The sequence below is a fragment of the Durio zibethinus genome, chromosome 24 (genome assembly GCF_047325235.1).
Source record: "Durio zibethinus cultivar Kanyao isolate XHJ-2024 chromosome 24, ASM4732523v1, whole genome shotgun sequence".
Lineage (NCBI taxonomy): Eukaryota > Viridiplantae > Streptophyta > Magnoliopsida > Malvales > Malvaceae > Durio > Durio zibethinus.
The window spans coordinates 1,951,253-1,964,250 of record NC_143185.1 but is presented as its reverse complement, the minus strand read 5'-3'; the positions used below and the strand labels follow the sequence as shown (position 1 = coordinate 1,964,250).

At 34.3% G+C, this 12,998-nt stretch overlaps 2 protein-coding genes and 1 pseudogene across 4 annotated transcripts; all 3 read left to right on the top strand.

Annotated features, from left to right (window-relative positions):
- Positions 1–1,255: 1,255 nt before the first annotated feature.
- On the top strand, positions 1,256–5,870 carry LOC111316638 (protein farnesyltransferase subunit beta-like). Of its 2 annotated transcripts, none has more exons than XM_089753331.1 (14): positions 1,256–1,355; positions 1,519–1,605; positions 1,697–1,802; positions 2,454–2,489; positions 2,706–2,788; positions 2,865–2,918; positions 3,182–3,233; positions 3,423–3,487; positions 4,232–4,288; positions 4,486–4,558; positions 4,670–4,756; positions 4,827–5,049; positions 5,131–5,258; positions 5,383–5,870. In XM_089753331.1, exons 3-14 carry the CDS (start codon positions 1,740–1,742, stop codon positions 5,617–5,619), a joined length of 1,158 nt encoding a protein of 385 aa, XP_089609457.1. In that variant the 5' UTR covers positions 1,256–1,355; positions 1,519–1,605; positions 1,697–1,739; the 3' UTR covers positions 5,620–5,870. The 2 variants fall into 2 exon arrangements, with proteins under 2 accessions (XP_089609457.1, XP_022774415.2); XM_022918680.2 differs by having other exon boundaries at positions 1,256–1,447.
- A 751-nt stretch (positions 5,871–6,621) lies between these two features.
- On the top strand, positions 6,622–9,720 carry LOC111316637 (CASP-like protein 4A1). The gene is made up of 3 exons (XM_022918679.2): positions 6,622–7,700; positions 7,900–8,035; positions 9,371–9,720. The coding sequence occupies exons 1-3, from the start codon at positions 6,841–6,843 to the stop codon at positions 9,563–9,565; spliced, it is 1,191 nt and encodes a 396-aa protein (XP_022774414.2). The 5' UTR covers positions 6,622–6,840; the 3' UTR covers positions 9,566–9,720.
- Positions 9,721–11,051: 1,331 nt separating this feature from the next.
- On the top strand, positions 11,052–12,790 carry LOC111315927 (2-methylene-furan-3-one reductase-like; annotated as a pseudogene). The gene is made up of 4 exons (XR_016333044.1): positions 11,052–11,403; positions 11,691–12,006; positions 12,152–12,311; positions 12,382–12,790. The product of XR_016333044.1 is annotated as a 2-methylene-furan-3-one reductase-like (transcript).
- The last annotated feature ends 208 nt before the right edge of the window (positions 12,791–12,998 follow it).

Below are 12,998 nucleotides of genomic sequence, written 5' to 3'. Positions count from 1 at the left end.
AATACGTAAAATTAAAAATATGAACACAGTAAAAATTTTCAAGAGAAAAAAAACTCACTTGAAAATCTCATAGTTAAAATAAAAAACAACCAAAAACTGAAAACGAAAAAAACAATATGGTCTGACCAACCTGATCTTTTATGTTGAGCTTGGTTTCTGGTTGTTTTTCGTTTCAATCTTTACTTCTACTGATTCACTTCTTTCCTTTTTGTTTTTTCTAGTGGAGTGGTTGAAAATCCAAAATAGGTTAAGATTTTTAGCCTTTTTTGTTTTTCCATTCTAATACCTCACTCTTTTACATTTAAAAAAGCAAAATTGATAAAAGATAAAAAAATGACGTGGAAGAAATAATTAGGGAATAGAATAAGTTGTAGGTAAGAGAATGAAATGAAAGAAAAAAAATGAAAAATGAAAGTCTTATATGATTTAAAAGTGTAATCGATTGAATTTAAATTGATATAATATTATATTTGAGTTTAAATTTTGTTTAAAATTTAAATTTTAAAATTTAATTTAAATTTAAATAATTTCTTTTAATTTAATTTTTATTCAAAATAAAAATTAAATTATTTAAATTTATTCGATTAAATTTGATTAATATATAAAAATAAATTTAATTTTTATATTTGATAAAAATTTGATTATTTATATTCAAATTCGAACTTAAATTTAAAATATTTTATTAATTAAAATAATAAAAATATATTAAAAATAAAAATTTGATTAAATTTATAAATTATTCAAATCATATATAAAAAAATTCAAATTAAATTTTATTAATAAATTAAATTATTTAAATTTTATTTAAATTAAATATAAATAATTTATAAATATTAATATATTATTTACCCTCTTAATCCCACCGACTTTTATGCCATTTTAAAAAGCAAAATTGATTGAAAAATGACGTAAATGAAACGATAAGGGAATGGAATAGGTGCCGAGTAAAAGGAAGAAATGAAAGAAACAAGACGAGACATGGCAGTTCTCTCTCATCCATCCCTCTGCCATCTTTTTTATTATAAAAAAATTGTTGAGAATTGTCGTGTAAAAGGCCCAAAAAAAAAAAAAATGTAGTGTGAAGACAAAAGAGATGGGAGACATCAGAGGTTTAATAAGGGGCTTACTTTAGAAAGAGTCCAAGCTTAGTCAAAATTAATCAAATTTATCTTATGGATTAATCACCTTATCTCCGTGACCAAACAGTAAAAATTCTATCCCGCTTTTTTATATTTCCTTTCCCCTTTTTGTCTGTAACTGCAGCCAAAGCGAAGCGAGTTACTAAACTCAGTGTCTCAGGCCACAGTGTTACCGGCTGCGATTTTGAAACCATGGAATCGTTCCCGAGTCTAACCGTGAGTCAGCGCGATCAATTATCTGTTGAGCAACAAGTCTTCAACATATACAAATCCTTCTACAACATGCCTCCCAACTCCCAATCCTTCATGTAAATCCATAAAACCCTAAAAATTTTAATCAAATTTTCTCTTATCTTGAATTTCTGTTCTTTTTCGATAGGTTGGAGCTTCAACGGGAAAATCACGTGGAGTTCTTAACGAAAGGATTGAAACAGCTCGGTCCTTCTTTCTGCGTATTAGATGCTAAGTTAGTATATATTTTTTACCTAATTTGTTAATTAGTACTTTAATTATTAAAATTAGAGGAAAATTAAAAAAATTGATTGTTTAATTTGCAGTCGGCCTTGGATTTGTTATTGGATTCTTCATTCAATTGCTCTAATGGACGAGTTTTTAGATCCTGAATTGGAAGATAATACTATTGATTTTCTTAGTCGTTGTCAGGTAGAAAAATTTATGATTTATTTTTCTAAATTTATATATTATTTTGAATCCATGGTTTTATGAATTCTTATTTTTGAATATGATTAGTGTTGAATTGGAATGGTATTTGGACATCATTTTATGTGAAATAATCTCTTTAGCATTTTTTTTTTTTTTGGAATTTGGTTTTAAGAGTGATTGTCGTTACCTGAGTTTATTCAGCCTATGATCTTAAATAAGGCACAATGGTTTAATGTAATTGACATAACGGACCCCACTTAATTGGAAAATGCTTGTGATGTTGTTGTTATTATTTTGAAGATTGAAACTAGCATTGCAAGAGTGCAGATGGTTGCATTTATTATGGTTATGGTTATATTCAATTCATTTCTATTCCAATATGTTACTACATAGTACTTTTCTCGGTTAGGTGTATGCTTGGTTTTATATGGGGATAAGAGTGCATTATTTGCAGAAAGTGTGTGCTTATGCAAATGGATTGGCACTTGTGCTTGTGATCAACTCCATTTTTTACCAGTTTAGAGCTTGGTGCTTACTAGTTAATTGAACTATATGATTACAAGTTTGTTTTCTTTGGTGTCCATCTTTTTATTTTTTGAATGGTTATCTGATATTTCTTTTTATTTGTTTATGTATTCTTATCCCTGACAGGATCCTAATGGTGGGTATGGTGGTGGACCTGGACAGGCAAGTAAATTGTGGATATGATCATTGTTAAACTTTAACCATCTTCCTTTATGCTAACAGTAAGACGTTGAGGTGGCCAATTTTTAATTGATTCTTATTTATATGAACCATTGTATTTTCTATTGCCAGGGTTTCTTTCTTTTACTGTCTTTGAAGTTATACTGCATTTTATGTGTACATGAGAGAACTAAATGACATTATAATTTCTTTTTCCAGATGCCTCATCTTGCAACAACATATGCTGCAGTCAATTCACTTGTTACTTTGGGTGGTGACCAAGCTTTGTCATCAATTAATAGGTGGTCAGATTATGCAACAATAGAATTTGAAGTTTTTCTTGAAAGTGATTTAACGGAAATTTGTAATTTCCTTCAGAGAAAAACTGTACACGTTTTTGCGGCAAATGAAAGACTCTAGCGGGGGTTTCAGGTGTGACATGTTTCTTCATCTTTTTTAAGATAGAAGCCTCCTTCCAATAGATATCATGGAATTTACTTCTTGTCTTTCAAGTTGCTCTGCAAAAGAATAACTTTGTATTTGGAGATTAATGTTATTTAGTTGAATCAATCTACATTCAATATGTGGCATTGCAATGCTTGCTATGAGGAAAATTTGACTTGTTCATATCTTTTTCCTTGAAAACAAGTGTTTAGATTGTAATTTAAAGTGTTCTTATTGAGTTTTTTTCACAGAATGCATGATGGTGGAGAAATTGATGTTCGGGCATGTTATACTGCCATCTCTGTAAGTGAGCAGTCATGCTGAAAATTTAATATTATTACTGTTTTGATTGGCAAGCTTAACCATTATCATAGATCTATTGCTTCTTTTCGGTTGCATATATTTTTCATCAGTTATCATTTTTAACTTATAGACTACTGTTTTCAAGCTTATTCTATCTTTGCAATAATCCAGCCATCTTTTTTTTATCAGGTTGCAAGTCTCCTGAATATTTTGGATGATAATCTTGTTCAAAATGTTGGAAATTACATCTTAAGGTCAGTATCTAGCTTTCACTTTGCTTTGAGCTTGTCATTTAAGGCAGCTAATTTGTCTTCCCCGACCCCCCCTTTATCTGCTATTTGTTTTAGGTTTAATTAGTTTCCATATCCTTTTTCTTTGTTTTATTGCTGCTAGAAAGCTTATTTATACTGTGTGGCATGTTTAAAAATTGTTAAAAGCCTATGTGCTTCAAAGTTGGAACCTCTACTCATATTCCTCTTTCTCCAAAAGCACTGCTTTATCTGAACATATTAGGAAGGGATCAGTGAGTTGGGGGCTCAAAATTTTAATAATGCAAAGAGAGTCCAGAACATGGGGGCTTTTATATTGTAGTCTTCAGTTTGTGTTGTTTTAAAATTGTGGTAAATTTGGATGCTTCTTGGGACTGAGTGATATGCTTTGTTTCCGTATGAATACACTGTTATAACCAAGAAAAGCTCTTATTGTTGTCAACAACCATGTGGTCTGTTAGTAGAGTGCTAGACTCTTAGTTTCAGTGACCAAGGTTCAATCCCTAACAGCCTTAAATACCAAAAAACAAAGCTCTTAGTGTCCCTATTAGTACATTGTTGTGGCTTTGCTTCAATGGTATCAATGGACTTGATCTTTTGCATATATATTAAAATAGTAGCACGGAATGCACGGGTTGAATGGGTTGAATGCATGGGTTACCTGAGCTATGTGTTGATTCCTATTGTGTCGTCCATGTGACTGAAATAGTTTGTTGCATCTTTTTGAAGTTGTCAGACTTACGAAGGTGGCATTGCTGGGGAACCTGGTTCTGAAGCTCATGGGGGGTATGTTAAGCTCATCTTTGCATGTGGTTTACCTGTTTTCTTAAATTATAAATTTAATAATTATCCTTGAAATTTGATTCATTGTTTACTTCCTCATGTATGCTATTATATATATATGCACATGTTGCTTGTGAAATTGCCAGCAGAGTTTACCCGTATGAGAAAGCCTCCTACAGTTCTGTTAATTTGTTTGTCAGGTACACCTTCTGTGGGTTGGCTGCAATGATTCTGATCAATGAGGTTGATCGTCTGGACTTATCTAGCTTAATTGTAAGACCATGTCATTGCTCTTCATTAATTTTATTATCTTTCTTCATGCAAACTATGATAGCATTCTCTTGTGATTATATTAATAAGCATGTATTCTGAGTTATCCTTTAGGATTGGGTAGTTTTCCGACAAGGAGTGGAGGGTGGATTTCAGGGGAGAACTAATAAACTCGTCGATGGTTGTTACTCCTTCTGGCAGGTAATTTTCTACTAATCTCATTCTTGTTTCTAATGAGCTGAAATGAAATATAACCAAGGAAAGTGACCAGGGAGGTGTATTTGCATTATTGAAAAGATTACATGCAACAAAAGGGGAACAACCTGTGCTATTGGGTGATGAAGAAGATAATGGTGCACAAAGTCCGCAAACTGATGGAGAAGTTAGTGGTGCAGAAAGTCTGCAAACTGTTGCTGCATTGGATGTAGCAGGAGGAGAAGGTTTAAATGAGAAATTATCACAGGGTGGCAGCCATTCTGCTTCAGTAGTCTGTGGTCTGGTCTCCCTTTCCTAATTTTGTTGTTTTCCTTATAATTCATGAGAGCTGTTAATTTAGGTTTTTTTTCTTCTTGCAGATCAACATGATACTTCCTGTCGAGTTAATGTTGACAATATTGATAATAGTTCTAGCATGAGGCAAGCAAAAATGAAACCTCTTTTCAACAGCTTGGCCTTGCAGCAATATATTCTTTTATGCTCACAGGTACTAGTATTAGGGTTGCTAATTGGTTGAAAAATTATCTCCACTTTCTAAAAAATGAAACAACTTAGTCCTCACATTTGTTGCTCGAACGGGTTTGGATTGTAACTCGTTTTTGTGAATGTAGGAGCTTGATGGTGGACTCAGAGACAAACCGGGCAAGTCTAGAGACCATTATCACACGTGTTACTGTCTAAGCGGCCTTTCAGTTTGTCAACATAGCTGGTCGGAAGATGAGGATTCTCCACCCTTGCCCAGTGCCGTATTAGGTCCTTACTCCAATCTTCTGGAACCCATCCATCCCCTCTATAACGTTGTATTAGATAGGTACCAGGAAGCACACGAGTTCTTTACAAGGTCCTAATCACATCTTCCCCCCGTCTTCTGAAATATGTGGCTTTGGAATGTTCCTAACCGATGATAACTTATGAAGGCGAGATATATGCTGGTTTTGATGTTGTATATTACTGATATAAGTTTGTATGAACGTAAAGCTTGGTTGTCGGCTTTAAGTAAAAGATAGCTGGGCTGCTACTCATTTCATTCACTTTGTAACATCCAAAATTCAAAGTTTGTTATCAATATTTTAGTTTGGAGACCTGGAAGCTGGAAGAACTGAGTTTCATTCAGAGTCAACACGAATTCTTTTGTCAGCCTGTAAACTAACGGATGGGTGGTTCAAGTGATAAAAAATAATATATTACTTTTTTGTTATTTGGATTCAAATTCATTGAAAATTTGAAAGAGGGTAAATTTTTATAAATTCATTAGATCTTAAAATAAGTTCGATTGAACTGATTCAGGGAAAAAAAAAAAAAAAGAGAGAATTCGTAAAGAATGAATCGGGTGAAGTGCAAAAATCCCTTACCAGCGAGCGACCGTTTGGTCGAGAAGAATTTATGTATTTTTTTTAAAAATTTTATTATTGAGTATTTGATTTTATCTTTTAATTTAAGATAATTTAATTTTGAAAAAAAATATAAATTTTTAATAATATTTAAAATTTTAAAATCAAAAATTTATTTCTTCACGTAATATTTTTAAATTTTAAGATAAAATTACGTTATTTTTTAATTTAATTTGAATTTGATCTACTAAAAAAAAGTTTATATTTAAATTTTATATGCTATAAGTAAATCAATATTTAATAATAAATAAATTTAAACTTTAAAAAGTAAATATATTTCATTTAAAAACATATTTAAAATTATTTTTTATGAAGTGTATAGTTATTGACAGCGCTTAAATATAAGTCTTTAATAAAAACGTGTTTCTTGTCGATAAAAGGCTTGTTGAATACTTGAATCTTGAATTATACAATGAGTTTTTTTTTTTAATAAATAATTTCATAAAATTTTGTAGTGTTATCATTTCTTTGCAAACAGAAAAAAAAAAAAAAAAAGTGAAAGTACTTTTTGAGATCTGTAAGTAACGTGTTAGCCAGCCTAGGTGAAGTCCGTAGTCTTCTTGTCTTCTTCAGTTCCGGTTTCCCCTTCTTTAATAGTTAATAGCCCAGACCCTGAGACCTCAAAGGCAAGTTCACTGTCAATAACCGGAAAACTCGACCAATCCACCTTATTCAATAATGGAGAATGAGAAACGACAACAGCAAACAGAAGAAAAACAACAACAACATAAAAAACATAAAGAAGAAGAGAAACAACAACAACAACAAGAAGATCAACAGAATCATCAAGAAGAAGAGAAACAGCAACAAGAAGAGCAACAAGAACAAGAGAAACATGAAGAAGAAGCAGAAAATAAGCACAACCACACAGCATCACGATTTCCATTAAGCAAGAGGTCAACACCACCAAAGACTATTCCAAAAGCTCAATTACCACCATCTGATCATTCTCCTGTTGATTCTCCTCTTTCATCTGATCATTCTTCTCTCAGTCACGGCTTCTCTCCACCACCACTAGCATCTCAACCTTCTGACCCTAACTCTCTTGAAGAAGAAGCAGAAAATAAGCACAATCACACAGTATCACGATTTCCATTAAGCAAGAGGTCAACACCACCAAAGACTATTCCAAAAGCTCAATCACCACCATCTGATCAGTCTCCTGTTGATTCTCCTCTTTCATCTGATCATTTTTCTCTCAGCCACGGCTTCTCTCCACCACCACTAGCATCTCAACCTTCTGACCCTAACTCTAAGCCACCAGCTCTGGCAGTTTCCAAGGCGGAGTTCAATCAGTCAACTGCTACTACTGTTGAAGTTGAAGAGCAGAGTCAAAAACTCGGTTCTGGTAGTGGTAAAAGATTGAGGCCTGATCTGTCCATATTAAGAAGAACCAAAAGAGATAAGATGGTGAAAAAGGCTTCGTTGTGGTTTAGGATTTCTGGGTTTGTTTTTTGTTTGGTTTCTTTCTCTGTTTTAGCTGCTGATAGAGATCAAGGTTGGGCTCTTGATTCTTTCTACCGTTACAAGGAGTTCAGGTTGGTGGCTTTTTCTATTTTCTAAAATAATCCGTTAATACTCTGCAAAAAGATGTTTTCCTGCCTTCTAGTTGTTTATATGTTCAGCCACTGCCTTAATGATGTTTATTGTTTCAACTGTTCATATCGAATCTGTTGTTCCATGTTTCATTTTATTGGGTTTTGTGTATTGTTTGATCATGGTGTTCACTGATTGCAGATTCTGTATGGCAGTGAATGTGATAGGATTTGTATACTCAGGGATTCAGGCATATGATCTAGCTTACCAATTGACCTTTGGAAAACAGAAACCCCGGGGTCGCCTCCGGTGTTACTTAGATTTCGTTTTGGATCAGGTAATTCTTCTTTAGACTAAAGGCCCTTACTTTTTGGTTTTTAACCAAAGTTTAATTACTCACCTAATTCTGGAATGGCTGTGATGAGGCAATTTAGGGGGCCACAGCCTATAAAGTTGGGTGCAGGACTCCAATGGCCGGTGTATAGTAATCACTAGTTCTTGCAAGAACCAGAAACACTACTGATGTGTGCCTGTGTATGAATCTTTTTATGGCTCTGCCTAGGTTTTGTTTCACCAAGAAGTGCTTAGGCTAGAATTTTTTTTTGGGGACCAGTTAGTTGTGGGAAGACTTTTTTTATGACCTTTTTAAAGCCTTTTTTCTGTGTGATAATGCTGCCTTCACTCACTTTCTCAACTTGTTTCCTGTATAGTATTTGTGGCTACTGTCCTGGAGAAAAGTTGGTACCTTTTCAAAATGGAGAATTTGGGGTAACTTTTGTAGTGTCAAATCGCTTAATTTGCAAGCAATACTTATAAAATCTATAGAGGACATGTAAAAGTGACAATTAACATCATCTCCCACAAAGCCTGTTATACATTTGAGATGAGCAGATAAAAGATACTTTTCGGGTGGCATTGGATACACTAACAAAAAGGAATCAAGCTGCGTTTCTGCCTTTTGTTCTATCATGATAAAATACCAGGCACAAGACAGACAAGATGCTTTCTATGGTTTTTCTCCTTTTAGTTTCTTTTCCAGTTATCGTTTCTCAACTACCCATTTTCTGTAGTGGCTAAGATATCAAAATTCTTTAGCTACCTGTTTGTGTCGAGTTCCGAGCAGAAGGGTGAATTCCTGAAATCATGGGGAAGAGAAGAGAGCGATTAAAAGCAGAGACAGGCGTGTTTTCTACGTTTGCATTTCAATGCTCAAATTAGAGATTAACACAAAGGAGATTGAAAGGAAAGAAAAGTAAAAAAGTATTAGTAGAATGGACATGTATTGATATACTTAGGTGTTTTTATTTATAGGTGGAAAGTGAGAGGGTCTATGGGGCATAAAGATGATGTGGCCGAATTGACCGTGGCACTGAATATGTCAGGTCAATCCAAAAATCTAAAATGCAACTGTCTGCTGACAGTCCCTAACGAGAAAAATGAACAGCATGTCCTTTAGACCTAAAAATATCCCTAAGGCCCTAACACTACCAAAGTCATTTGTGCTGTTGTGGCTCTAAGGACTTGGCCTGAAACTTTCCTCAGATAGAGAGGTGAAGTAGATAATAATACATGGGGTCAAACCCTTTTTTTTCTTCATATGGACATGATTAATATATCTGTGTGCTGAAGCACTTAAAAGGTGAAAAGCTGAACTATTTGTTTGATTTGGCAGATGCTGGCTTATCTTCTCATATCAGCATCATCTTCAGCTGCTGTCCGAGTTGATGACTGGCAATCGAACTGGGGAAAAGACAAGTTCCTGGAGATGGCAAGGGCCTCTATGGCATTGTCGCTGGTAGCCTTTATTGCATTGGCCTTAAGCTCACTTATATCTGGTTATACCCTTTGTACTTTCAAATCTATGTAACCGACAATACTTCTGCTATCTACATGTTAGTTTAAAAAGAACAATCTGTGCCTGAACCAGGTGGTAGGGCCATTAAATTGTGTATACAGAAGTTTACCCTTGTTTCTCTTGGAATATGCGTAAAGCAAAGATGTTGAATGATTCCAGTTTGGTCAGCAGATCTTTGTGAATTTAGGTACAGAGTAAATATTTTGCCGTCATAAATGCAATTTGGTGGCTGTTGGAGGAACTGCCATTTTTTTTAATCACAAACTGCTAATTTTTCCAGCAATAATCTTACTTAAGTGGTAAGATAGCCAAGTAGATTTGGCATTAATGATTTGAGGTATTTAAAACTTGATTTCTGCTTCCTTCAATGAATCAAAGATGGTGGATTTGTATGACCTAGGGGTGGGCTCAAGATGATAGAGTGGCCATGCCATGTCCTGGTCCTTATTACCCAGATTAGGCCCACCTTCGTTGCTTATAAGGTGGGCTAAGGCTCAATTGACCATAGAGGAGGGCCAGGCTGAATTGACCTGATCACTGTCTGTTTGGTATTGGCCACTTAATTTATTACTTTCACAGGGGGGCAAAAAAATCTGATTGCTTTACCAACTTTTGTCACTGGTTTAAGGCGCTTGAATTCTCCGGGCCTATATGATATCCTTGTTGGAGATAAAGTGATTTTATCATGACATTCTCTCACTATTTTTGTCCTTAGAAAAGCACAAATGATATCATATGATTCTACCAAATTGACAAATTGTTCAAATTCATCAAAAACAAATAAAAAGTGTCAGTTTTTTGTTCTAAATCAGATAATCGTGTTTCACCTAATGAACTATTTGGTGAAGGTTATTGCTCATATACACTGGTGACAAAGGAACTACTACCATTTTCTACCAATAGGCAATAAAGCCTTGACAGGTGTCATCTACATGAATTACCCCCAGCGTGTCCAATGGCAAGACACAACTACAAGTCTACAATATTACAATATCAACTGAAGGGTTTTAGTTGGTAAAGATGGAAAGGTTTAACTTCACGGGATTAAAAGTCTTTAACACTATTATGAATCCATTTAATGATTAAAATATATGCAATGTTATAGTACTCGTATTAATCTAGATGTATTTGGAAGTTGGAATTTGCTTGGAGGCCTTGGTTGTTCTTCAACAACTTGGACTGCAATTAGTCCTTATAATGGGGCCTACTAACTGAACTTGGATAGAAATCAGTACCTATGCATTTCCATTTTAATGGATAAATGGAACTGACTTTTTTTGGCCAACGAAGAAAAAAAAAACGGAGGATATTCTTCTCATAGGAAAATGTCATAGCTAAGGCATAACTTTTGCAACTTTCATCAACTCTTGATTTGAATTAAAAAAATTCTTTTATTTCAAATAGTAGAGTTTTAATTAATTTCTAACTTTTTTTTATGTATAAGTATACAAATGAGGAGAGATAGCATTGCCAATACCAGAAACATTTTAGCTATCGACTATAACCTGTCTCATATATTGTTGGATGGTTGCTCGAGAGTCAGATATTTGAAGTGAGCAAAAAAGGCTACTAGCATTAATCTAACTAGTAACTGTATTTCCTAGTTGATCAAAGAGAGCTTGTTTTCATTTCTCATGGCTTCAAGTACTGCAACTCTTCCATCTAAAATGAAAGCCTGGACTTATTCTGAATATGGAAAATCATCTGATGTTCTGAAACTAGACTCAGACGTTGTTGTACCCCAACTGAATGATGACCAGGTTCTGGTCAAAGTTGTAGCAGCTGGGATTAATCCAGTTGATTTCAAGAGAATGCTCGGCATGTTCAAAGAATTTGATTCTCCTTTACCTGTAAGTCTCTTTCTTTTCCAATCTTTTTTTTCTTTTGTTTTAATTTGCTTTTGCTTCTGTGGTTTCATGCTAGAGGAAGAAGAATATGGTTTACTAAAACTAAGGTTTAATAAATAATCATGCTAATGTTTTATGAAGTGATCTCCTTCAAAAATAAGAAAACAAAAAAAAAAGAGCTTCAAAAATATGTTGCAAATCTTGTTGTATTGTTATTCTCATCTGGAGAGTTAAAAATTTCTATGTTCTTCTTCCTAAAACTTCTTTTGTTTTGTTCTTGATTTTGTCAGATTATTCCAGGTTTTGATGTTGCTGGTGTGGTGGTGAAAGTGGGAAGCCAAGTAAAGAAGTTCAAGGAAGGTGATGAAGTATATGGGGACATTATTGAGAAGGCCATGGATCAACCAAAACAATTTGGAACCATACACTGCTGTTGAAGAGAAGCTGTTGGCTTTCAAACCGAAAAATCTGAGCTTTGTTGAAGCTGCAGGACTGCCCTTAGCCATTGAGACCGCCTATGGAGGCCTTGAACGATGCGAGTTTTCTGCTGGCAAATCTATCCTTGTCCTGGGAGGTGCTGGTGGGGTTGGCACCATGATTATTCAGGTGTACTTACTATTTTGGTTTAACTTCTCTGTCTAGGCTGTTTTGCCTGCTGATTCCTTGAGACAAATTATTGCCTGCTCTATTGCTTATCAGGAACTTGGATTTTTCATTGTATCTCTATTAATGTTTATTTCTCCTGGATCAGCTAGCAAAACATGTCTACGGGGCATCCAAAATAGCAGCTACCTCAAGTACAGGAAAACTGGATTTGCTGAAGAGGTTGGGTGCTGATTTGCCTATTGATTACACAAAGGAAAACTTCGAATATCTGCCAGAGAAATTCGAAGTCGTATATGATACAGTTGGTAAGATTCTAAAACCATAGTTGAATTTCTTTCTATGTATGTAAGTAACAATGTGCATGGGTATAAACAGGACAATGTGATAAGGCAGTGAAGGCAGTGAAAGAAGGTGGGCGTGTTGTCACAATAATTGGAGCTGTGATTCCACCAGCTTTTATATACATTATCACATCAAATGGGGCTGTTTTGGAGAAACTGAATCCATTCTTGGAGAGTGGGAAGGTTAAGCCAATAATTGATCCGAAAGGCTTATTTTCGTTTTCTCAAACCCGGGAAGCCTTTGCATATCTTGAAACTGGCAGAGTTACTGGAAAAGTAGTCATTTCTATAATCCCATGAGATAATAAATCAATGTATTATCTTTAGTCTCCCTGTGTTATTTCCTGTTTGTGGTGTCGTGGGTTATGATATTGTATTGTATAAGAGTCTGTTAAGAGGTTGTGTTGTTGGATGATAAGAAATAAAAATTTTAGTTTTTATGTGAGATATTATCATATTGAAATGGTTAAAACAATATCTATTTATTTGTTACGAATTAACAAGAATTTTGTGATTGTTGTTAAGCTTGTTAAGATTTCATAATAACATCTATTAGGGGTTTCTTTGGGTCTAGAAAGTAAATTAGTCCATTTCCTCACTAGAGATTGTGGGGCATTTTCGATTTTTGGGCCGACTTGATTTGCACATTAT